This window comes from Seriola lalandi, unplaced genomic scaffold, assembly GCF_002814215.2.
Source record: "Seriola lalandi dorsalis isolate HSWRI2012SDOR001 ecotype SW California unplaced genomic scaffold, Sedor1 jcf7180002054304, whole genome shotgun sequence".
In the NCBI taxonomy this organism is placed as follows: domain Eukaryota; kingdom Metazoa; phylum Chordata; class Actinopteri; order Carangiformes; family Carangidae; genus Seriola; species Seriola lalandi.
The window spans coordinates 300,234-323,820 of record NW_019524857.1 but is presented as its reverse complement, the minus strand read 5'-3'; the positions used below and the strand labels follow the sequence as shown (position 1 = coordinate 323,820).

The 23,587-nt window shown below is 39.6% G+C and overlaps 1 protein-coding gene across 1 annotated transcript in view; it reads right to left on the bottom strand.

Moving 5' to 3' along the window:
• asic1b (acid-sensing (proton-gated) ion channel 1b) overlaps positions 1-23,587 on the bottom strand; it is a 144,178-nt gene that overhangs the window by 117,251 nt on the left and 3,340 nt on the right. Inside the window, exon 2 of the mRNA XM_023406349.2 lies at positions 16,457-16,652. Within this exon, the coding sequence (XP_023262117.1) occupies positions 16,457-16,652 (196 nt within the window). The remainder of the gene's footprint in view (positions 1-16,456; positions 16,653-23,587) is intronic.

Genomic DNA, 23,587 nt, shown 5'->3' with positions numbered 1-23,587 from the left:
GACCTGAAGAACACAGATGTTATTTATCAAATAAAATGGAAATGCCTGCACAGTTTTGTATGGGTGTAAGACTGTTGAGACTCTGGCAGGAGCCAACTTGTAAAATCACCCATGACACAGTATATGCAACCACAGGGCAGTGTAACTAAACTCTTTCCAAAGATCTGAAAATAGACCAGGTCATGCATTTTTGGCAGATGTAAAGTGAATAAATTCATGTTTGAAACAAATCCTTCATGAATATAGACGCTCCAGGCCAGCAAATCAAGTCATGACTCCTTTGCATTTCTTATGCAGAACTATTCCTCAGAGGACCGTGTATGACTTGCTCTCTCATAGGTAACCCTTGTCAGGTATTACAAATTCATAATTATCATTTCATTGCTAATGCTGTGCAAGGCAATGGCTAGATTGTGTCCTTGGATGTCTGGTACACTATATGTTGAATAAGGTGCTTGGAGCTTTTAGAGATAGTGAACACCTAGGAGAGAACATTGGTTTAGGTAACACTCGAATTTACTTCCCTACACTGCTCAGAGCCACAGAGGTGATTATATACTGACAAAATCATTCTGGTGTAAAGTGCCACAAGAGTATTTACTTTACAAATCCATTACCAAAAGCCTCACAACCCAAGTACTGAAAATATTTTTGTCTTAAAAATCTGTCTATTCTTCTAGCATCCTTACAATGTGTCTGTGTGGTAACATAGTAAAATAGGCTTGAGAAACAAGTAAATAATTTGAGATATACTGCAAGTGGTTGGCGTTAAATTGGCTCATTTGGGATTAGAATCCAGAGTCTGTGGCGGTGAACCTCTGCTACACCATTGAAGCATAAACTCAATAAAATGAGGTTCTCAGGCCCTTTGTAACTGTGTCACATGTAACAGAAAACATTTATGCCTTGAACATAACAAGGCAGAAATGTGTGGGACTCAGACAGCATACATTCTTTTCCCCTCTATATTAAAATACCCACTGCTTTGATAACAATCAGACTAGTGACTGCACCGCTGTTAAAAAAAAAAAGTTTAAAAAAAAGGATGAGAGGTAGAACATAAAAATGGAAAATTTAATTTCCATTTGAACCCTTACTTGAGGCAAAAATATGCACTTTAAAATAGTCCGAGGGTGATGACATCCTGCCGTCACTGATTACATTCTTAATACAAATGATAAAACCTTTTCATCATCTTATTCATCAACCTGTCTCTTCCTCTTATTTCCCATTTTCCTCTGCACTTAGAGGCTTACCGCTATTGTACAGATGGCCACTGAGCAGGTTTTGGATTCAGTGTCATCCCCAAGGGTACTTTAGTGGAAGATGTTGAGGAAGTAGGCCTTGTGTCACATTCCTTTCCTCTAACCAAAGCCAATCTTTCACCTACTAGCTCACTTCTCTAACCTTCAATCCACCATCCCCTGGTCACTGCCTCGCAAAGACAGAACATCCGACAGTAAGCGAGTGTAGTGGTTCATATATTCCATGGGAGTGTTAGAGAGATGAGAGAGCCTCTGTCTCCTTCAGCTGATGAGAGAGACAGACTCATATTGCCTGGTAAATTGATGGGTGCCCATGAATGATGCATATATCTAACACATGTCACCGTGTATCTTATCATGGTCGATGATTCACTCTTTTAGTTCCACAGGCGTTTTCTAATGGCTTAAATCAGTGTTGCCACAAGCACGCAATGAGCTGCTATGTACATTAATTTATGTATGTGAACACCCAGATGCAGACTGAGAAGAAACAGTAGTGTAGTGGGGGGTTCCCTCATGCTGGATTATGTCGTTCTTTACTTTCAGCAAAAACAATATGCACGTACAGTATCATGCTTGTAGTCACCCTATGCAATATTGATGTGAGAGATGGGGGGGGTAATATCAGATATAATAGCAGGAAATTAAGCATTTTAACAGTGACAGGCAAGGGTAGGTTAATGACAAAGTGGGCTCACCAAGTGCTGCCATTTGCCATGTTTGCTATTGTTCCTCTCTGCCTTGTGGCCAGCCACCTCATTACCCAAACGGTTCATTAAGACCTGTTTAACTGCAAAAAAATTATGCCTTTTTGGTATCCCACATTTTATTATATGACACTAATGGGCAAACAGATCCACTTGGACCAGAAGACAGGCAATAATTGTAATGTGGGTCCAGACTGTGAGGGTGCATAGTAATAGCTGTTTACTGCTGCTCTCTTCACTCCTGATTAATGCGTTTGGTCTTGTCTCTTCTAGAAAATCTGAGGCGCACTTCAGGTTAGAGTGCACTGACCTGTGGCACTCCTACTGACAGCTTTTGGAATATGCATACATGGAATCATGCATATGAGTGCACGCACATTGTACATTCACACGCTCACACTCATATCTACTCGAGCATGAACACTCAGGGTGGCCGATATGGCAGAAATATCACATCACTGTGTTTCATGTGTTTGATGGCATTCTGACATTTCTTGATACAGACAACAGCTTTGTTTTTGTTTTTTTGTTTTTTTAAAGACTAATTTGCATCCATTAACACTAATCAAACTGATATTTCTCACAGTTACTTTGCACTGTTTAAAGCCAAACTCACCCTACAGTTCAAGATGAAGAAACAAAACAAGTAAAACAGAGAGCACTAAGGGAAAAAAGAATTTAACAAAAGAATTTGCAAAAAAAACGGTCACAAGGTTATGACCTGAATGCACCATCTATAATCTATTATCTTAAAATAAGGCCTGTTATTGTTTAAATATTTTTTGATGCCAGCGTCATTTTGATATAATATATAAGTTTCTGTACTAATATATATTTGTTGATGTATTAATTAGTTGATTATAAAAACATTTCTGGATCTGTGACATGATCGTGGAGTTGACACACACTCAAACAAGCGCACGCTCTTCTCTTTGACACACTGCCCCTTGCTTCCTGCCTCCAGTCAGCTGAACATAATCTACAGGATGAAGTCATGCACAGCAGTGTTAAGTGGAAGCTTTTTATTTCTTTGACACATGAAGTGACGCTCTGCTCCTAGACTAAACCAGGCTTTGAACCAGAAAACTAAGGCTGTCTACATTTTGTGTCTCAAGGAAAAGAAACTGTGAAACCCAGACATGACAAGAGCAGGACTATCAAAAAAAAAGGAAAAAAAAAAAAAAGGTGGGTTCTTCTCTTAGCACCGACCATCCATTTCTTATTGCCTGCTGGACAATGACTATGTGCAGTGTCTTGAACTAAAAAAAAACACAGACGCTTTAGTGTCAGTGTAGTAAAGGTTAAGTGTTGATTCTAATGTCAATCGACAGGCTGCTTTTGAGAACCTCAGGCCAATAACTATCTAGGAAATGTTGCGCAATGTTACACAAAAGGATCACTTAATTCTAATTCTTTTAACTCACATTGACCTGACAAAAATCTTTTAAGTGATTTAACCTATTATTAAATCTAAAAAAAGCGTGTTCTCTTATAACAACCATTCTTTTTACCCAAGAATGGAATTCTACAATATTTTCAAGCTGACACTTGCTGACAGTTTTAATCATAATCATATACAACTGGCTGCTATTTATTTGTTTGTGCCTATCCAAGAGTTACTGTGCACCTGCAGCACAATGGGTTTAAACACACAGACGATCAAACATGATTCAGGCTTTATAAAGCCAGTACGAGTCAAGTAAAAAATGCACTGATTAGTTAAGACACATACTGTCAAACTACAGCCTTTGTGGATCCAGTCGCGACACGATACTGAAAATGTTTATATGTAAATAAACTCCATTCTACCACTATTGAAAGGAATAGTCTTTTGACATGAAAACACAACACTTGTGAAAGTGAAGTAATGAAGCCGTTACATTTGAGTTCATGGTGTATTAGTAGAACCTCTATAATTCATAATCGCAAATTTTAAAACATTTTTTGGGCTATGTAAGAACAACTCCATAACATATATTTTGTATATTACTGTTGCCAAGAGAAATGCAGTCAATATATATGTCTAAAAAAGTGAAGCTGCTTTGACACTTAATAATAACACATTGAACAGACAAGTATTTTGTTGAGAAGGCGTACATGTATATGCACAACAACATCAAAACTCAAAAACCCGGTGCTGAAAACCTGCAGACAAACCTGGCTGCATCATTAACAACATCCATCAATTGTCTTCATTTTGGAGGTTCTGACCTTTCATCATGGTGGTGTTTTTCTTAGAAAAGCAGTCCAATCAATTAAAGCTAAACTTAAAAAAAGTAATTTTCTTCAAGACACTGACGTCAGTGTGCACCACTTGTTTGTTTTTGTCAGTGGAACAAATCACTTCATGCTTTTTCAACCAGTCACAGAGGTGAAATTAGATGTTCCATGGAAAATTCTATACAGTAAATGCCAAAAAGTCAAAGAATGGCTGGTTGACATGATCCAGGTGGCCAAAGTGAAACACAACGCCTTAGGCGATTGAACAAATATCTATGAGAGTAAGATGATAAACATGAGAAAATTAGGCTTTTACAGTTGGTTATTTGGCTTTTGGTATCAACCAAGATGCAAGTTCAGACAAATTGGTGACATCATCTGTGACTAAGCAGAGAGAAACAAACCCCCAGTTTGCATGACTGAAGTGAGCCACTTGTCAGATCCCGTCTCTGTTGTTTAGGTAATTTATCTGGTTACCGTAACTCCACTACAACCTTCCTTCCTGCATCCATAAACAATAATCTCAGTACTTATCTGCCAAGCTGTTTGCTTCTCAGGTAAGCAGGAAGCATAAACTCAGTGACAAAATAAGGGTGCAGCAGCAGTATATTAGCTGGGTCCACTCTGCTGCCGGCTCCCATCTACTGATTTGTAACCTAGGCTTGGCACATCCATTGTAACCGTCAGTCTGGCATTAGGACAAAATTACTTTCCTGTATTAAAAAAGAAATGCTGCAGCAGCCAGAGTTGCAGCATTACATAAATGCGTTTTCTTTGCCTATATACAGTATTGCACATGCAACCACCTCAAAAATATTAGTGCTAAAGTAAAGGACAATGTCTGTATAAATATATAATGTTAAAAATCAAACAAATTCAAAAATACACACTTACATACACACAATCACTAGGGAAACAGTTTGAGAGGCAGACCTGTTCCAGTTTAGTAAATTACAACCAAAGAAACTGGCAAGTCTTTTTTGATAACTGTACCTAAAGCCTAAAGAGATAAAATTAAATAAATAAATAATCAAAAACATGAACTTCACTTTTGGGAGATTTACCCAACAAAGTTGCAGGTCAGCATCTTACTGTACAGCAGAAACTCTCAAATCTAGATATTTAATTTGTAGCTTTTACTGAGTGTGACCTGTTTGCATGCACACATGCAGATACACACACACACACACACACACACACACACACATTTAATACTGAATAGAACCATAAATTAGATGGACTGCATGAATATGCTGCCTGCACCTTTCTGCGGACTGCACACCCTGGACTGAGCTGGTGCGAACTGTACACTCAGCAATCTGTAAGTGATTTCCGATGCTTTTAAATTCCATCACCAACCCCCACTGCTGGTAAAAAAAAGAAAAGAAAAGAAAGAAAAGAAAAATCCTACGCAAGGGAATAGTGAGATAAAGAGACTGCGAGCCGAGGAAACTTGACATGAGACAATAATGACTGACAGTTGTCTTCAGCAAAGAGGAAAAAGGAAGATGCAGTGCCAGGGTTACAGCGGTTAAGTATATTTATTTAATCAATTACACAATGTGGTTAATTAAACATTAAGGGGTGACATTCAGACAGCCGACAGATGAGGATGAGAAAAAGAGCACTGCTTGGGATCCTGCAGGTAGAGGCTGAATATTGAAACACTGCTGGAAGGCATGCAGATTTGTTCTGGTGAATCTCTAATCCAGCAGCTACATGCCCCTGTCCAGCACCCGCTCACTGAAAACTGTGCCAGTATCTTGACTCAGGACACCCTGGACTTTAAAACTGTTCAAATAATGGAGGTCTTTTTTCTTTATTTTAACACTTAGCCCTACAGCCACCCTCTGGCCCTGAACAGCGTTTCTCTATGGACCTCCTAGAGAGTCCAACTCCAACAAGCAAAAAGTGTTTTTCAGTTTGTTTAATGCTGCATGTAGAACTCTGACATTGTTAACAATCTGATCCCGCTTTTCAGGGCCAATACAGGTAATGTAATTTGATTAAGGTAGTGTCTTATATCCGCCTATATCTTAGCCATGGGTATTCAATCAACCTTAAATTATACAAGCAGGTTCAAGTAAAAAAACATGCAAGTAATGATGAGTTCTTTAATGATTTAAAATTATATCCTTTCATATTCTTTTGCTGTTACCTTACTTGCTTGCACAATGCTACTGTAGTAAAACGAAAACATTGAGGTAAAAAACCTCAACCAGTAATAGTTTGTAGGTTATTTTTTCTGGTAGTGAGTCTAATTTGAAACAGAATGCAACTGACTCCATTTATTCATCGTTTTTATATGTTTCTTTTCTTCTATTTGCCTGCGTTGGACTGGACGAACCTTACTTTTCCATACAAAAAGAGTCAACAAAAACAGGCAACACAAGTTGCAGTGAAATATAGATCTTTTGCTACAAACAAAAATGTTCATGTTAGTTCCTGAAATTTAAAACCACTTTTGTTCTATTTCTAGAGAATTTCTGAATCTTGTCTCTTCTTGAAACTTGTCTTTGCCCTCAGTCACCGGCAGATGAATGAGACGCCAATATTCCCAATGCCATGTTTTCACAGTCACAACTCTGAAACTTTATATCAAAATACTGAAAACAAATGTGATAAACAATGGATGAGCTGTTGCCTTCAGGCCTTGGTGAGGGCACAGATGATAACAAGGACACGTGGAGGTTGCTTGAGCCTTGAGTGACAAGTCTTTATTTCCAACAGGAAGGAATCCCAAGCATCTTTTATTAATTCAGACGACAACTGTTGACTGACTGATTGACTGACTGACTGACTCACTCACTGACTAACTGACTAACTGGGGCAGCTGAGACATGTGAGTGCAGGTGCTACAAACACATCAAAACTTGATCATATCACTTCTGAGCAGGAAAATCACAGATGTATTCAACAAAGAGCATCAACACAGCGCGGAAAAGGACTTATCAGTACAGATGCGCTTTGTTCTCAGTCTTACGTACGGCTGCTCCATCACCTTCCCTCTCACTTCCTCTACTTCAACATAGACAGTTTCTTGTAAATGAATGCTTTATTGTACTGTGAAAAGATGACACTTGTCTTTTGAGCCATTATTGTAAAGATATCTTCACCCACGACTCTTCTACCTTCTATAAGTTAAAGAGCCAAATAATTGATTAGCTCCTGTTCATCAAAGGTTAAGAGGCTGGCTGATTACTTCAGCCTCTGTAATCATAATCCTACATTGTCTCTCTCAATTGCCTCTCCAAGCCACAACAGGTTATTCATTTTCATTCTTAACTCACAACCGGCAACCAGTTTTAAGTCCAATAAGAACATTACCTCAATATCAATAAAAGAGCAAAAATTAAGCAGATGCAGCAAAGTCCCTGACTTTATCCAAGTACATGCCTCCATACTTCAACACATCAAATGTAAGAATAAGAAAAACAGAAAAAGAAGAATCTCAGTACTTATCTGCCCAATTCGAAATCTGATTTTTAAAATATTTGTAGTGAAGTAAATGGTTTGTTCATCTAATCTGTAACAAGAACACCACTGACAATCAGTGCTCCTTACTTTGAAGCCCCATCGACTAAAAAGAAAACACTGCAGTCAAAAGGAAGTTGACAGGGTACTTTTAAGGTACTGGATGTACCCAAGAGACAAGGGAAAGAAAAAAATAATCAAGACAACGGCTGGTAAGATGAAAACTCAGCATCCCAAAGGGACCTAGTTGTGTTCCAAATCTGCTCTATCTATCCCCAGACGCTGGAAAACAAGATGACAGTACCTGTACCCTGTCGTCGGTGACATGAAGAAACATCTTTTTGACCTGTCTGTCGCTCACCTTCCCAAGTGTCGTATTTCATAATACAGTTCAGACAAAAGTTACAACCCTCCATCATGGCACATACGCATACTGCCAGTCATCAAACAGCCACTCTAATGATCAGAATTAACTTTAAATGCCAAAACCATTAATTATGTTTCCAGTAATTTTTCTTTAATGAATTCAAAGGTGTTAATGAACTAGAGGGACGAGTAAAATTTACCAAATGTAATGTACCAAGGCAAATGTAACAGGTTTCCTATAAAACAGTAGTAAATTACAAAAATGATGAGAAAAAAAAGGGATACGAGCAGAAAAAAAATGTCAACCCTGCTAGTATGTCTCTGGACAGTAATTAGCTGACTAATGCAGCAGTGTGCCACCTGCCAGTGCCATGTGAATAATCACTCTGACTGTCGGCAGATTCTGAACCATACATCCGCTGTTTGTGCAGTGGAGTGGAGCAAACTGAGAGCTTTACACACTGCGTGCATGCAGGGAGCACCGCAGCACAGAGAGCTCAGAACACCCTGCTTCTCATTCAGCTAGTGTGCTGCTGGTCTCCCTCAGTGTCTATCAATCCCCACCTCTTTCCTCCTTCCTTCTGTTCCCGCTTGCAGCCCAGCACCACTAACTCAGAGTCAAACAGAGACCCCCCCGCTGGCACACACCGAAGTTCTTATTTCAGGACAGTTTCCTGCCCCCTCCACTTTCTCTTCCTCTCTCTCCCTCCAAAGCCCTGCACAGCCATCCGTTGCCTCTGATCTCAACCAAAGTGTTTATAATTGATTCTTTAAGGGATAAGTTCTCTCCCTCTTTTTCTTTCTTTCTCTCCCCCTTTTCCCCCCGTTGCGCATCTCCCCCACCCAATTCATTATTAAAAATTATTTTTGTAAGGGTAGGAGCAGTGACAGGGTCACATGGAATAAATGGATTTTCAGATCTCTTCATGCTCTGAATTTTCCTTGATGTGTTTCCCTCCTCTTTTCACCTTTTGTCCACACTGCACCTCAAACATCAGGAAACTATCTTGTCAAAAAATGTCTCTATTCACTCTACAATTAAAAATACAACAAAGAGGTCATGTGAAAGGTGAATTTCTGTGAATGTGTGCAGGGGGGTCAGGGTACATATGTGGGCTTCTCAAAAAGTACTGTGACAGAAAGTCTAAGCCTAGCATCACTCCCTCCTTCCTTGCAAGAAAATCCAACGAAAACTTGACTGTGAGGCTGGCTGCTGTCGAACCGCCCGGGGTGGTGTTTGGTGGTGTTTGCTCTTGTGCTTTTGGTTCGTACTTGGGTTGTGCCGATGAATGATGATTTCAGTGATCGACGAGCATCACAACGATCACCGATAGCTTATGCCTTTTCAAATGTCAACGATATTTGACGTGTTTGCCCTTTAATGTAGTAACTTATAATTAAATGAATATTCCAGTTTCTTTTTTTTCTTTTAGTTCAGTTTCTCAGTTAGTAAAAGAGATGCATTATTTGTGATGACAATTTTGTTTTAACATACCAATAAAATGTATTTGTCATCTTACAGTCATCAGTCAGGTTATCCTTGAAAGAAAGAGCGAGCGAGGCGTGCAAAATGAGGAGGAGGCATACCATGAAAGCCACGACCTGGAGCGCGTCTTTCCACAATCAGCAGGAGGGATCCCGCTGTGCCAGACGAGTCAGGAGCTCTTTCGGGTGAGTCTGCAAAGACTGCACGACGGCTGCCTCAACGACCGGGTCCTGGAGTACAATCACTGACTCCAGCAGGCGCCTACTGCAGAAACTTTTTCTCCAGGTCTTTCATCACAGCCTTGCAGACTTTCTTGATGTACTTGTTTGGAGAAATGCCTTGTGTACCGGTGAGACCCACCACGGTCTGGTTTACCAGCCATTTGGTGTGGGTCACCCACTCCTCCTGGCTCCAGCTCTGGACAGCATGACATTTTGTCAAGACTTTGACTGTCAGCAGGTTTCTGGGACGTTTTTTCTCCATTGGAACCTCAGATACGGTAGCTGTCTCAGGGTGGTCCATCACTGTGTACTGCTTCTCTCTCCTCTCACAGATGTGTACTGTAGGCTACTGGTTTCTGTCTCCAGTGCAGTCTGAGCGAGACTTAATTATGAATCCAAACTATGTGTCATAACGTTTCATAGTGCAGATTCTGGAATGTCAAGACACTTTGGAATGTCACGACACACACACAAACACACACACACACACACACACACACACACACACACACACACACACGTTGGTGTTACTATTGTTGTGAGGACACTCTTATGTGCACATAATGCCCCTAGCCCCTTACCCTAATCTTAACGATCAAAATTAAATGCCTACCCAAAACCTATTTCAAGCCTGATCCCAGCGTGTTAGTGTGTATTCAGGTTATCACTCAGGTTATCCTTGAAAGACAGAGAGAGAGGCAACCCAAGAACACATTTGCTTTTTTAGTCAATGGGTGCTGTTCACGTGTGTTTTTGTAGGTTTACATAATTGAAAAAGCTACTTTCATCAAAATACTGTACAACTTTATTTCACAACAAAACTGAAAGACAAGACTGTGTCAGGGGCAGCCATGTGGCCTCATTACACTCAAAGAAGGGAATTTTTTTTTCATTAAGGATGCATCCATTATTCAGCAACAACCTAATTGATCCATGTCTCTGAGTTGTAAAGTAATAGCAAATTGATTGATTTATCCTCAAGAGGGAAAGTGGTGGGAATTGTGTGACCAAAAAGAACGGCAGAATCATCGGCTTTGAGCTGATGGATGAGACTGGAATAGCAATGAATAAAAGAAAGGGCGGGGGGGACAAAGATGAGGTGTGTCAAAAACAGTTGATGACGAATGGGAGATTAAAGCATGTTTGAATTTCTGAAATCACATGGCAGGTACCTCAAAAGACTCTCAGCCTCAGCAGTCATCATATTTTATAGCCACTATAATTATATTAGGTCATCATTTTTTAAGCTAAGATATCAGAAGCAAAGCTGCCCCAGCTCAGAACCTACACCAGTATCCTTCCAACAAGGCTCAGCAATGAAATACAGCCTGAATAAACACATCGTGGGGAATTTCAGACTAAACAGAAAAAAAACAGCCATGTTACTCATCTAGAGAACTCTTTAAATGTACAGGGAGGAGGAATGATATTGTTCCTCAATAATTTACAAATGTGAAGAGAGAGTTATGTTTTAGAAAGATTTCAAAACCTACATTGATTCAAAGGGTGTTTGTGAAATTTGATCCATGAGCAGGTGTCTCTGAACGGCTTTCTCTATTGATCACATCTCATAAACGGCACTTGTCTGTACCATGAAGAATGGACTCCGAGGGTCAATGGACAGCTGAGAAGGAGCCAATAGCTCAATAGAATGATCAGAGTAATTACGTAAGAGTCTGGGTTACACAAAGGTGTAATGTAGCGATGGTGGTGGTGGGCTTGTCACAGACTTGACAGGGAGACTAAATGGGAACTACTGAAAGGCAAATACAAAATGCAGTCTAACATGTCAACAATGTAACCTGAAATCCATTACTAGCAATTAAAAAAATCAATATCACCTCACAAGCATCTCACTCAAGCTGTCTGTTAATTCTAATTTTAATTTTTTGTCTGTTAATGCATGACAGGCTAACAGCAATTAATGTCAATACCATTTGATGTTGTTAGAGTTGAATACTCAAAGTGTTTTCACTGAGCTTTTGTGTGTTTTGTTGTATCCAGCTATTCTATAGGGATGTAGCTGTAAACAGATACTGTAAGTACAAGATACTTTTTAAGTCTTGCAATAATATTGTTCAAAGTCACTTTATTTCATTATCAGTTCATGTTTTTCTCAATTTAATCATGCTTGAAAGTATTAAAATGTCAAGTAAAATTACTCAAATGTCAACTAAATCAGTAAAAATTGCACTTTGACACTAAAGAAAATGAATCATCTAAGGATGTCTTCATGTTGCTACTTTCCTCACTTGAATGGTGATTTTACATCTTTGTGAATACAGCAGGAGAAATCATGCTGGCAATTAAGAAAACAGAACATCATAGGAGTTGGGTGGAAGTGGAGTGCACGGCCTATACAGGGAGAGTGCACGAACATCACGTGAAATGGCCATTGTCAGGGGCATGGAGAAAACTAGCATAATCGTGATCATTCTTCAAATTCATTCAAGAGAGCCTGAGATTTTGTCTAAACACGACTATGACCTACACAATCTAAAATATCATTACTTCCTTCTGTGCATTTGGATAGAACCCGACATTTTGTTTTTAACAACGAAATAAGAGTGGAAAGCAGGAACCTGTTGAGCTGCCATACTTCATTGTTTCTGGGCAAACAACTGGGCAGCTGGAAAAGGGAGATACAGTGCAGCTGTGCTCTGAAAGGTTAAATGAGCACAAACCTGCGTGTCTCCTGATAGTACTTCTATTGATGCTACTGCTGTGGCAGCTGCTGTTTTGTGTCTTTGTGTCTCTCTGCAGAACTTGACCACAATGTTCAGTCTCATTCCATGGACTTACCTGGACCTTAGTCTCTGTCTTTCTGTCCCACTTTCTCATTCTTTCTTGTTCTTATTTTTTCTCTCATGTCCCGTGTTCCTCTCTCTCACTTACGCTCTCTGCTAACCCCCTGGGCTTCAGTTTTGAGTCTTGCAAAGTTTTAAGTCTGTCAGAGTTTTCCCCGGTGATCGAAGTCAGATGTGGGTGTCTTGAAGTGTTCAAAATGAAATAACTTAGACATTGTGACATCAATCAACCATCGACATATTATCTGCAGAGGATCCCTTAGGGATACAGTAAGTTAGCCTGTGTACTTAACAATTTTCTTTATTATAAACATGTATGACTTCTCCATGTGTCGATGAAGGTATCTCTTTAATTTAATACAAAGTTGTAAAAAATTCTAATTATGGTCTTTGTATTTCACTCACTTTTTAGTGTTTTCTTATTATCTCCTGCAGCTATAGTAGCTGCAGGCCACCTATTAATATTAATTGCAGGTAATTTTCCTTTCCTGCTGTTCTTTAATATCAGCTGAGCTAAAAGATGTCAGCCCAGCTTTCCGCATTCCTAATTAACAAAAGTCTTTCCAAGGAGAAAGAGGAGGCAGGCACACAATAGAGAATTGAGATAGAGGGAGTAACTAATCTGTAACACTTCCAGCAGTAACGACTGAAAAGTGGTCATATGATACTGTATACCACTGGTTATTGGGACCAGTTACCATTAATTGATTACAAGACTGGCCTCTGACACGGACATACTCTACCTCTGATTGGATAATGGTGGACCTGAATGTGAACCTGAAAACTGTTCAATCACTTCTGACAGAGTAGAAACTGTGTGTATGCAAGTCCATACATCCATCAGTAGATTAGATGTTACATTTTAGATTCTCTCCATCTCATCTGAGACAACCTGCATTAAGTGTTACCATTGCTGCTGTCTGACTGTTTTATTGTCCATCATTATGAGAGCACTGATAAGAAGAGGAGTTGCAACTGGAAAGCCTGCATGCTGTATGCAGCTGAGACCATTTGTTTCTGGCTATCTTCCACAGCCAGGGAGCAGCTAGCGAGGCACGGTGCCGATGCCGGGGGTAAACAAGCAGAAGCTGCCGACAGTGTTAATCACAGTTTTACTGCTTCCATGCTCTGGGGTTTGGAGGCAGTGGCTGGTTGGAGTGTTCATCGTCCTCTTTTTTTTTCCTTTTTCTATCACACCAAAGATCCTTTCCACACCATTAGTGCTCTCTGCTGAGCTGTTCCATCCAGGTTCACTACTGTACTAATACAGTAGAGCCCTGTGCAGCACCATCTGCCATAAGCACAACTAACTACGGTAAATGTGGACACATCAGCACATTAGAGGAGCTGCGCCATGTGGGCTGTGTTGCAGCCCACTGCTGTGCTACATGGTTTTACTCGATATGGGGGGGGGATTGCTCAGAGCATGAGATATTGTACCTCAAAGGACCAGTGAAGGACAGAGCGAAAGAGTGAGACTGAGGCCAGATTTACTACCTTCCTTTCAGACACATTCTCTGCCTACAAATATGAATGTTATTTGTTAAACTTCTGGAGGTTCTGGACTTCTGTTCTGGAGGTTCAGCAGTTTGCTCATGTGAAGTATGTGAGGGTCAGTTTTACATAGGGATGTGTCAGCCTCTTAAGAGAAGCTCCAGCCATTTCAAAGACTTACTTTGCAGAGGAGCTGCACCAAGTTTATTCAAAAGCAAAAAGCACCACTTTGTCAGAAACAAGCATATAGAATCTACTAATGAATGCAACAGAGAGGAGATATTCAGTGATCTATAGCAACTGGACTCATTATAAGACTTTTAAAATGTGAACTAATTTGCAACAAAGGTGGGATTCTTTGGAGACATCAACCGTATCAATAGAGCAGCATCGTCACTAGCTGCCTGCTCTGGCATGAGCAGCTGTTGGCTCTACACAGAGTAGCTCCCTCTCCCACCGGTTGCTATGTGTAACATGTTATTATGAGACAATTTTCTTTTGTGTGTCAGTTTGTGTTTCTTTATCTATTTTTTAGGGATTTGTTTTTAATTTAGGAATTAATTTTGTGACCCTTACTGCATCCATTTTGTTAGCAACAGTCATTTTTCTGAGTTGGAGTTCCATTTCAGGATTAATGAATTTAACATTTTAATTGACTGGTTGAAGCCTTCACCTAGCAGACATTTTCATTGCATTGTTTACACACCTGCTTCACAAACATAAATGCAACAAGACCTGACCTTGCTAATGTAAAAATTACAGTAACTTAACTCACATTTCAACAAAAGGAAATGTAGGAAAATCATTTTTGAATCAATGTGAAAGGGGCCACTCTGACAAACATACTAAGACAATTGCATTGTTTCCAGTGTTTCCCCTACTTGGGGCCCCACATGACCCACCCATTAGACCAAAAAAAGAAAAAAAAAAAAAAAAGTTTCCTAATTTGTGTTCATTTCTTTCATTTATGTCTTTACTGTGTTTTGCTGTCATTTATTGGCATGTTCCTCTCCTCTCTTCTGCTCTCGGTTTCACTGTGTTTCTGAGCCCTCCCTGCACACACACACAGCACAGCTGAGTAGAGGAGAGACAGGTTGACAACTCGTTAAGTTAAGTGCAATAAAAGCATTCCAACAAGTGTTATAAATCCCCCTAAAACCAAAAATGGACAGATGTCAACCCCAAACATGGTTGAGAGTCAGCACACTTATCAGCTCCATTTCAAGCACCAGTAAGTAGCCATTGTCAGCCAACAAGCTCTGATCAATATACTGCAGTGTTTCCCCTAGAATTTTTTTAGGGCCTTGTGGGACGCACCCAAAAAAAAAAGAGGCTCCCAAACACAAATTATTATTGATTTCTGAATTAATGTTTATTTGGCATTATTATTGGCATTTTTTTTTCCTTGTACAACTATAGGGGAAACATGCTCCCTGACCAGCACCAAACCATTTACGTCAGTGATTAGTTGGTGAAGAAAGTGAAACATCTGGCAAAGAGAAAGATTTGCTTCTTTTCTGCTTTTTGCGTCGCGCAAAATGTCAAAAGTAATGGTCCTTTTTGTAAATGTCTTGGTATCAGCAAAATACACGTTACAAGCCAACTGAATGAACTACCTAAGGAATGAGGCGAAGTGTGCAGTCATCATCACTGTAAACAGGTATTCTGGCTATTATTAGACAGACATTACCTTAAAAGTACACTAACTGATCACAACCACAGTTACACTATCAGGAGACACTCCACATGCTTCATGCAGCTTAGTGGTTATTATTGCAGCTGTACCTGATAAATCTGTATATAGTGGAGCAGATATAAAGGTCACACAGGTTCCACGTAATAACCAGATCTCTGTAACCATTCGATAGATGAGAAAAACAAACACTATCACACAATCTCCCAGAGCGACACATTTTTTAAATTCTTACTCATAAAGCAAGCGTTATGGCGCTTGCCCAGGGTTCAGCAAAAGACCAAGTTTCAATCTTTTATGAGAGGTTTGCTGAACCTTTCAGAGACTAAACTATCACGCCAGGGCCAGCATGCCCGGCTCTGCAGTAGACTTGTACATGGTGTGTATTACTATGCTAAGATGTGCTGTGAGTCAGTCACAGTGTACACACATGGTCCTCAGACTCATCTTAAGGGGGAACAGAGGGATCTGGACTGACGGAGCCCCCAGATTGAATTGAGGATAAAAGTCTGTCTGTACAATTCCCTACCTTCTACATCCTGACGTGTCATTTCTCAATAGCAAACTTCAGACGACTGCTCGACTGAGGTCCTATTATATAGATGTCATAATACACTATATCAGCACTGACCTCGTATTACAAACATGCTCAGCTGACCCTGGTCCTGGCAGGCCCCAGCTGGCCCTGCAAAGGACCTTTAACTTTTGACATGCCTGACTCACCACTTTGAAGTCTTCAGCGCTGCACTCCGTGCCTCGGTAGAAGCAGGACAGCAGCATGTCCTTGATGTCGTGGCCTGTTCGGTCGTAGAATTCGCGCATGTTGAAGGGGCGGGGCTTATAGTTGTCAAAGTCAGCCCTCTCCTTCAGGACCTGCAGGACATTTTCCTCCACCAGGTGTGGGTCCCGGATCTCATACCTGGACAAGAAGGTTCTGGGTTTACTTATGTGAACATGAGGAAGCACATTCACAAATATGCGTGCACTAATAAACTACCTTTGTCCGATCTCTTAATTCACTTTATTTTGTCATAAACGCAACATAACAGCACAAAATCTGTAATTGTAATTACTTGACCATGGTTTGTTTTGTATTACTGCACCTTTTCTGTGTCTCCAAGAAACCCATCTCAAAATATAATCTCAAAATCACACACAAACTCCTCTAATCTTTTTATGTCTTCTCTTGTTGTGTGAATCACAAGAAAATGTATTTTTTGGAAAGGACTTACTTCCAAATGAATACATAAATATGAATAGCAAAAAACAGAGCAAACATCAAAAAAGCAAAAAGAATTTTCACAGATTGCAATTCTCAACAGTCCATTTTATTCAAACAAAATGATCTTCAAACACTAAATGTTAAGCTACCTTTCAGTGAAAAAAAAAAAGACATGATAGAGAGGAATTCCCATAGAAAGCGGGGCGAGACACAACCGTAGCTGTACCTCAATGAGTTTGGGAGGCAGACAAGTATTACTGGCAGGACAATAGGGATTAACATGTAAAAAATTAACAGAGAAGCAGCAAAAAGAGCACATTCGCCTTCGAACTGAACCAAAGATACATATGTGCATGCCAGCTCTTCCAGACCCGCAGCATGCTCTCAGAATATTAAACACATGCTGTCCGAAACCCAGCGGCCTAGCTTTGGCACGCCAGCCACCACGGGTTGTGCTGAGTGGGGGCAAAATAGCTTGTTATTTAAAGGAATGGGAGTATTTCTTTTCATGCAATCAAGTTAATCAATCTGCCAAATAATTAGGATTAACTGTGATGGCAGACCGTTTTCATATCGTAAGCATAACAATCGTCATAGTGCTGTAATTCAGGCTGAGGATGCTGCACACTCTGGGAAAAATACATAGATTATTTAAAGTTTAAATCAATGCCAAACACTTCACCTAGCATCTGCTGCATTTTATTCAAGTGCAGAATGTAATAAGGTGCATCATGTAGAGAAGCATACACACTGACTTTCTCTTCTTCTCCATTTCCTCCATCACACAAACACATAAAACACATGACAAATTCTGATTCATTTGTGTGTATCAACACACACCAAACGGAAACTCAAGTGCAATGGCCGTACTCGCAGAAAGACAACAATGGGGTAGGCATTTATGACAGGCCTCTGCTTGACAACCACCATCAACCTCCAGCACCTGCTCACAGTCATTCGCAGATACAGATTAACCTCAATTAACTAATGTGGCCCTGCTCCGAGAAAGAACGGCCCATTGATGACCGCCGCTGCGTGATGGGCCATCAGTGGTACAAGCATCCAAATTATGGAGTGCTAAGATTAACCATTACTGACAGACACTTATGAGAATAATTTGTTAGAACACACAGTGTGTATCAGAGTGAACAGCACAATAAAATAATGCATAATTGTTTTTTGAATTAAGCAGTAAGGTAAATCATTCCTTCTGTTTCTTCCCAATTAAAGTACACCAAAGAAGTAAAGTCCAGTTTTTGATAGTGCGTCCTGAATTTGTGTTTAATGTAAGAGAGCAGCAGCCATATATTGTGTTATTGTAATAATTTTGGACAGCTCAATTTACATTTGCAAACATGAATAAGTCTGTCCCAAGCTGGAGAGACCAGAATTAGAATTGAAAAGCATGAGAGACAGCGGGAAACAAAGGCGTACCCGTCTCCTCTGACAATAAATCTGTGAATGACTTTGTAGTTGCTGACAGCAGAGTTATTTCTCATGGATATGGGCACTATTTCAAACCACAATTGGTGGTAAATCTTTATGGATTTTTTTCTTTTAATTCCACAAGGTCAAGCTTTGTCAGTGTTCATGAACAAGATTTTGTCCCTTGATGATGGGAACAATGTAATTTGATCCATGAATAAAAAATGAAATATTACATTATTTCTTCGTGAGCACTGCCTTAATATTCAACTGGCGATAAAGTTTTTAACTCCTGTTCCAACCAAATTACAAGAAATGTAATATGTTCCACTGCAGCTACAGTGCTGTTTACCTGCTACAAACAGAACGAAATAAAATATTCACCGTGAGAGACAGTATGTGCTGTAATTTGAAATGAAGATTTGTTTCTCTCCCCTGCACTCATACCACTGAAGTGAGATGGGAATCTGTCATGCTTCATGTTGAACAGAGTTAACAGTGCTGTGATGAAAAAGATCGGGACTATTGTTCTGACCAAGCGTCGAATTGAAGACTACACAGTATTATCATCATCAAATTCAATATCAAAGACTAGGTGTTATAGCTATCATATTCTGCTATTTCACCAGTAATTTAAAGTCACAATCACAGATTATAAACAGTAACATCAGTGAGTAAAATATCAGCATTGCCAGCCCTTAAAATCAACCCTGTCTGATTATTTTGGTTTTGGTTTACACGTTCAATAGGAGTAACAGCTGTCATATTTTGATTTATCTTTTTAAAAAAGGGAATGTAAGAAGAATTAGCATAAGCAGTAGAAACTATACACCATAACAGACTAAGGACAAAACAGTGCATATGACCACTATACTCACAGATTAATGATGAACCCAAGACAGGCCATTCATTAGCTGCTACGTTGTCCTTAATACATCTGGCTGTTGTTGAAACTATATTAAGGCAAATTAAGGTCATGTAAGGTTAATGAGTAACTGCAGCTGTGTGTGAATGTGTGAACAGATCATGGACTGTAAATGTGTGACCTGGCTGGCTTTAGTGTATTAATTACATCGCCTTTTAAAGAAGTACATTGACAAGCGAGATGTGTGGGCTTAAGGAAGAGTGACAGCAGCTCTGAACACAGTTCAACCAGATCTGCCAATCACACGAGCACAGACCAACCTTTATCACAAATTGCCTTCAACTTTTGGGAATACACAAATCATTATTTCATTGACTGAGTTTTTAGTTTAAATTATTGCCCAAGTGGCCTGAAAGCGCTTTAAAATAATTACATTATGCAGCAAACCACGCTGTATGTCAGAGAGAAATATTAGATTTTCCAATTAATCATGATTTCTATTTGACTGATATAGCAATTCTTAAAATCTCAACACCGATCTTGCATTTGTGTCTTTTCTCAGTAAACATGTACATGTGTGTTGAATGTCATGTATAGAGTGCTTACTTGTTTTAAGTGGTTCAGTTGGTGTGCAAGTGTGTAAAACATCTTCTTTGTGGAAAGTGAGTTAATACAATGTGCAAAAAAAAGTTTTGAGTCATGAATAGTTTCAGTCTATGTGGACCCGCCACAGACATCTTGTCAACACAAACAGTGCCGATAAATTAGTGAGCAAACATTCAGTTTCTTTCCTGTCTGTGCGCAACATGATAATTAAAAGTGGATGCCTGTACTTAGATGAGGTATGTGCTGACAGTCGATGTGTAGCTTTACTGGGATTTTATTTTATTTTTTTAAATATGCATAATGATGCTCCCTTATAAGTGGGTTTTCATTATTCTTGCTCTACTGTTTTGCACATGTAGACCTAAGAGAAATAAATAAATAAATAAATAATTATATATGTGTGTGTGTGTGTGTGTGCCTTGCTTTAGTTGTTTTGCATTTACCAAAGAAAAATACATCCGTGGTCCAGAGTTTTATAACCAGGATTATGTGTTTATAATTTAACCTATAATGTGCACTTTAAACAATCTTATATTCAAGGAAACAACTGCTCACTTGTTGAATATAGAAAAAATGTAAGTTCCCACGAAAAATTCTGAGAAGTACTTGGTATTAATCTGATCAGTATTTATCTGATGTAACTGAATTGAATGGAATCAAAATTAATCGATTTTGGACTTTCTGAATCGATCAAATCAAATCACCGAGAGAGCAGGGAGAGGAAAGGCTGGGAGGAGTGAAGTGGTTTGCTTTCGAGTCTCATGCTAGCGCTAGATTGGTTTCCAGAACTTGCACTCGAAGCATAACAGAACTTGGCTTTAAATACAACTGATATAGCATTTGCAATTGACAGGAATTCTAACGACTGGAAAAAGCTAGTCTGAAGCCCTGAAAATGACAGGTTAAATTGCACAGGCTAGTGAAATCACAGCTCAAAATTACTTCAGTACCCTCGCCCACACAGGGACTACATCACAACACTGTCATGTTTTATTCTAATAAGAGAATACAGCCTGTTGTGGTACATTCTGAACTTAATTGAATTTTATCCTGAGCCTGTGTCTTATAAGCAACACAAAGCTGCCAGGAGAGCACTTAAGACGCTGTGCTCAGATCCCCGAGTCAGGAGGCTTTAGTTGAAGCGCATACAATCACAATAATATGGGTAGATTTTTAATATTGCCCTGCCACTGCTCCCTAAAGCAATCACAGCAAACTCGCTACATAGGGGTGGGGGGAGACTAAATTGGATTATGGGCCACAAGCACTTTAATTTTCTTGCGGGGACTAAAACGAATGAAGGAGCATCTGCATCACTTCGTCACCTCATGAGAGGAGCAAGTAAATACCAGTAACCTCTGATTTTCAGAGTGAACTTTGACAGTGAGACTGTGGTCACAAAACTGTTCCGTCTGAGGACTTCACATATTCAGTTATATAAAAAAAAAAGGAATAAAAAAATCTTACTCCACAGCAGCTCATACTCCCGTTGTATTAAGATGGTGTTAGTACCTCAGGCTGTGTGACAACAATGAACACATCTTAGTGTTTCCAACAGAATTTGGGATTTGGGGGAAAAGGAGGTCTACAGTATTCAACATTAACAAGAACAGTAGCTTTCTTCCATTGTGCTCCACTGCAAGTATTTTACTGCTTTGTGGCAAATAAATTACTGAACAATATATGCGGCTCCACTGCTTCACATTGTGTCAAATGAAAAGCAAAATGTGATTGGATACTGAGCCCAGTCGTGGCATATGCATACTGCATGCTCTTATGGGCACATGGGCATGCAGAGAGGGCCGGTAAACTCAGGGATTTCTCCCAGAGCTCCCAATGGCTGGATTTGATGTATTTGGGAAAATGAGAGAGAGAGAGAGAGAGAGAGAGACAGAGACAGAGAGAGAGAGAGAGAGAGAAAGAGAGAAAGTGAGGGGCAAGGAGGGGATGAGCGAATCAATGTGCCGCACACAGCTCTACAATTAAATAAGATTTTACCCATTTGAAAAAATAAAATAGAAGATCAATATGTGGCAGTCAATGTTGTTACTGTGTATGGGAAACACTGCATCTTGATATAATATCAGGTAATTATCCAATTAGCTCTAATTGAACTCACACACCAGAGAGGACAGGATTGTTTTTTTGTGCAGTGTCCTTGAAAATGAATGAGTGGAATGATTTTCCTGGTAGCAGTGTTTTGACAATCACATCTTAATGATGGTGCACCTGTGGCACACACTCATTATGCCATTTTGGTCAAGATCATAGAATTGCAAACAAGGGCGACCGAGAGGCGAAGCAAACACATGTCTATCATACTGATGAGCAATCACATAAACAAACAATGAAAGCAAAATACAGTAATCATATTTGGTCTGTTAGAAAAAGTTTACCAATACTAAAATGCCTACTTATGTCTCTCCAGTAGTAATCTTATCTTTGGTAAACAATCACTATATAAACAATATAAATTCAAATCTACCCACATTTGAGAAATAAGCTTTATAAGCAACTCTCTGATTTTGTGTTTCCTGCATAATGATCTGGCCTCACCATGTCCTTCCATAAGCACTTTTTTTACACCACTCAAATCCTGATTAGGACCTGTGATCTTGCTGAGACAGATAATACCGTCAGAGTTATGGAGCATTACATTTTGTGGCACTTCACATACACACTGCGTATGTGACTTTGGAGCATGTTTGCAAGCTCAGGAGACATGTTCAAGCTTGAGAACTGTGTAAGCAGAAGACTCGCTACTCTGACTTTCATGAGCTGATTCAGCATTTTTGGCAGCATACACTATATTACCAACACCTATTCCAAAATGACCTTTCTTTTGTTAATTATCATATAATTGCCTCTGCGACATAATAAAAAATAAAATTGAGCAATTTACTTGTAATGTTCTGCACTGCTGCACTGCACTGATTGTTTTTTGGGGGATTTTTTTGTGCAGAAACTTCTTGATTGGGGTAAGTTCAGGGGAAGTTATTTGTAGCTAAGCAATGAATTTCACAGCATCAAAGACAGCCTGGCCTCAGTGATATCACTGCTTCCTCCTGACACTGATTTACACAAACTCACAGCAACATAACACTTTGTTTTCCGTCTGCCCTTTTCTAACAAAACGAACAGCATGTCACTTGATATCCTGAAGTTTACCAATGAAATGTTTTTCCCCCAGTCAATGTTTTATCTAAAAGCAGCGTCTACAGGAAACCCTGAGAACTTTTTATCTACAAGTTAGACTCACGTTGCTCCAGAGACTGACCTGCTAACAAAGTCTTGTCATATTTTAAGAAAATAACACATACTGCACCAGTCTCTAAGAAAGTAAGCGGACACTTCCTCCAAGGCAAAACTGAACGGAGGAGAGGCAAGAAACAGTGTGAGAGATGAGAGAGTGTTAATCAGCGAGACAACTCTGTAGCTTAACAAACAGCACTAATTACACAGGGATAAAGACTTGTTCATCATACAGCTTACGAGACACAAGTTAATTGCCTCTGCATGTACTCCCCTCCCTCCATCAAAAGTCAGCTTGTTCCAATGTCACTTGGAGCAAGTGCCACTGCTTTCATTTTCCTGTTTCCTCTCTCTTCCTCATTCTGTGCTGTTTGCCCTCATGTTTTTCACATCTCACTTCTTCCAGGAAATCTGGCTGAAACCTGCTCCAATATATCAAAAGACATGGCAGCCTTTTGTTGATATTTTAATGGTCTGCCATTAC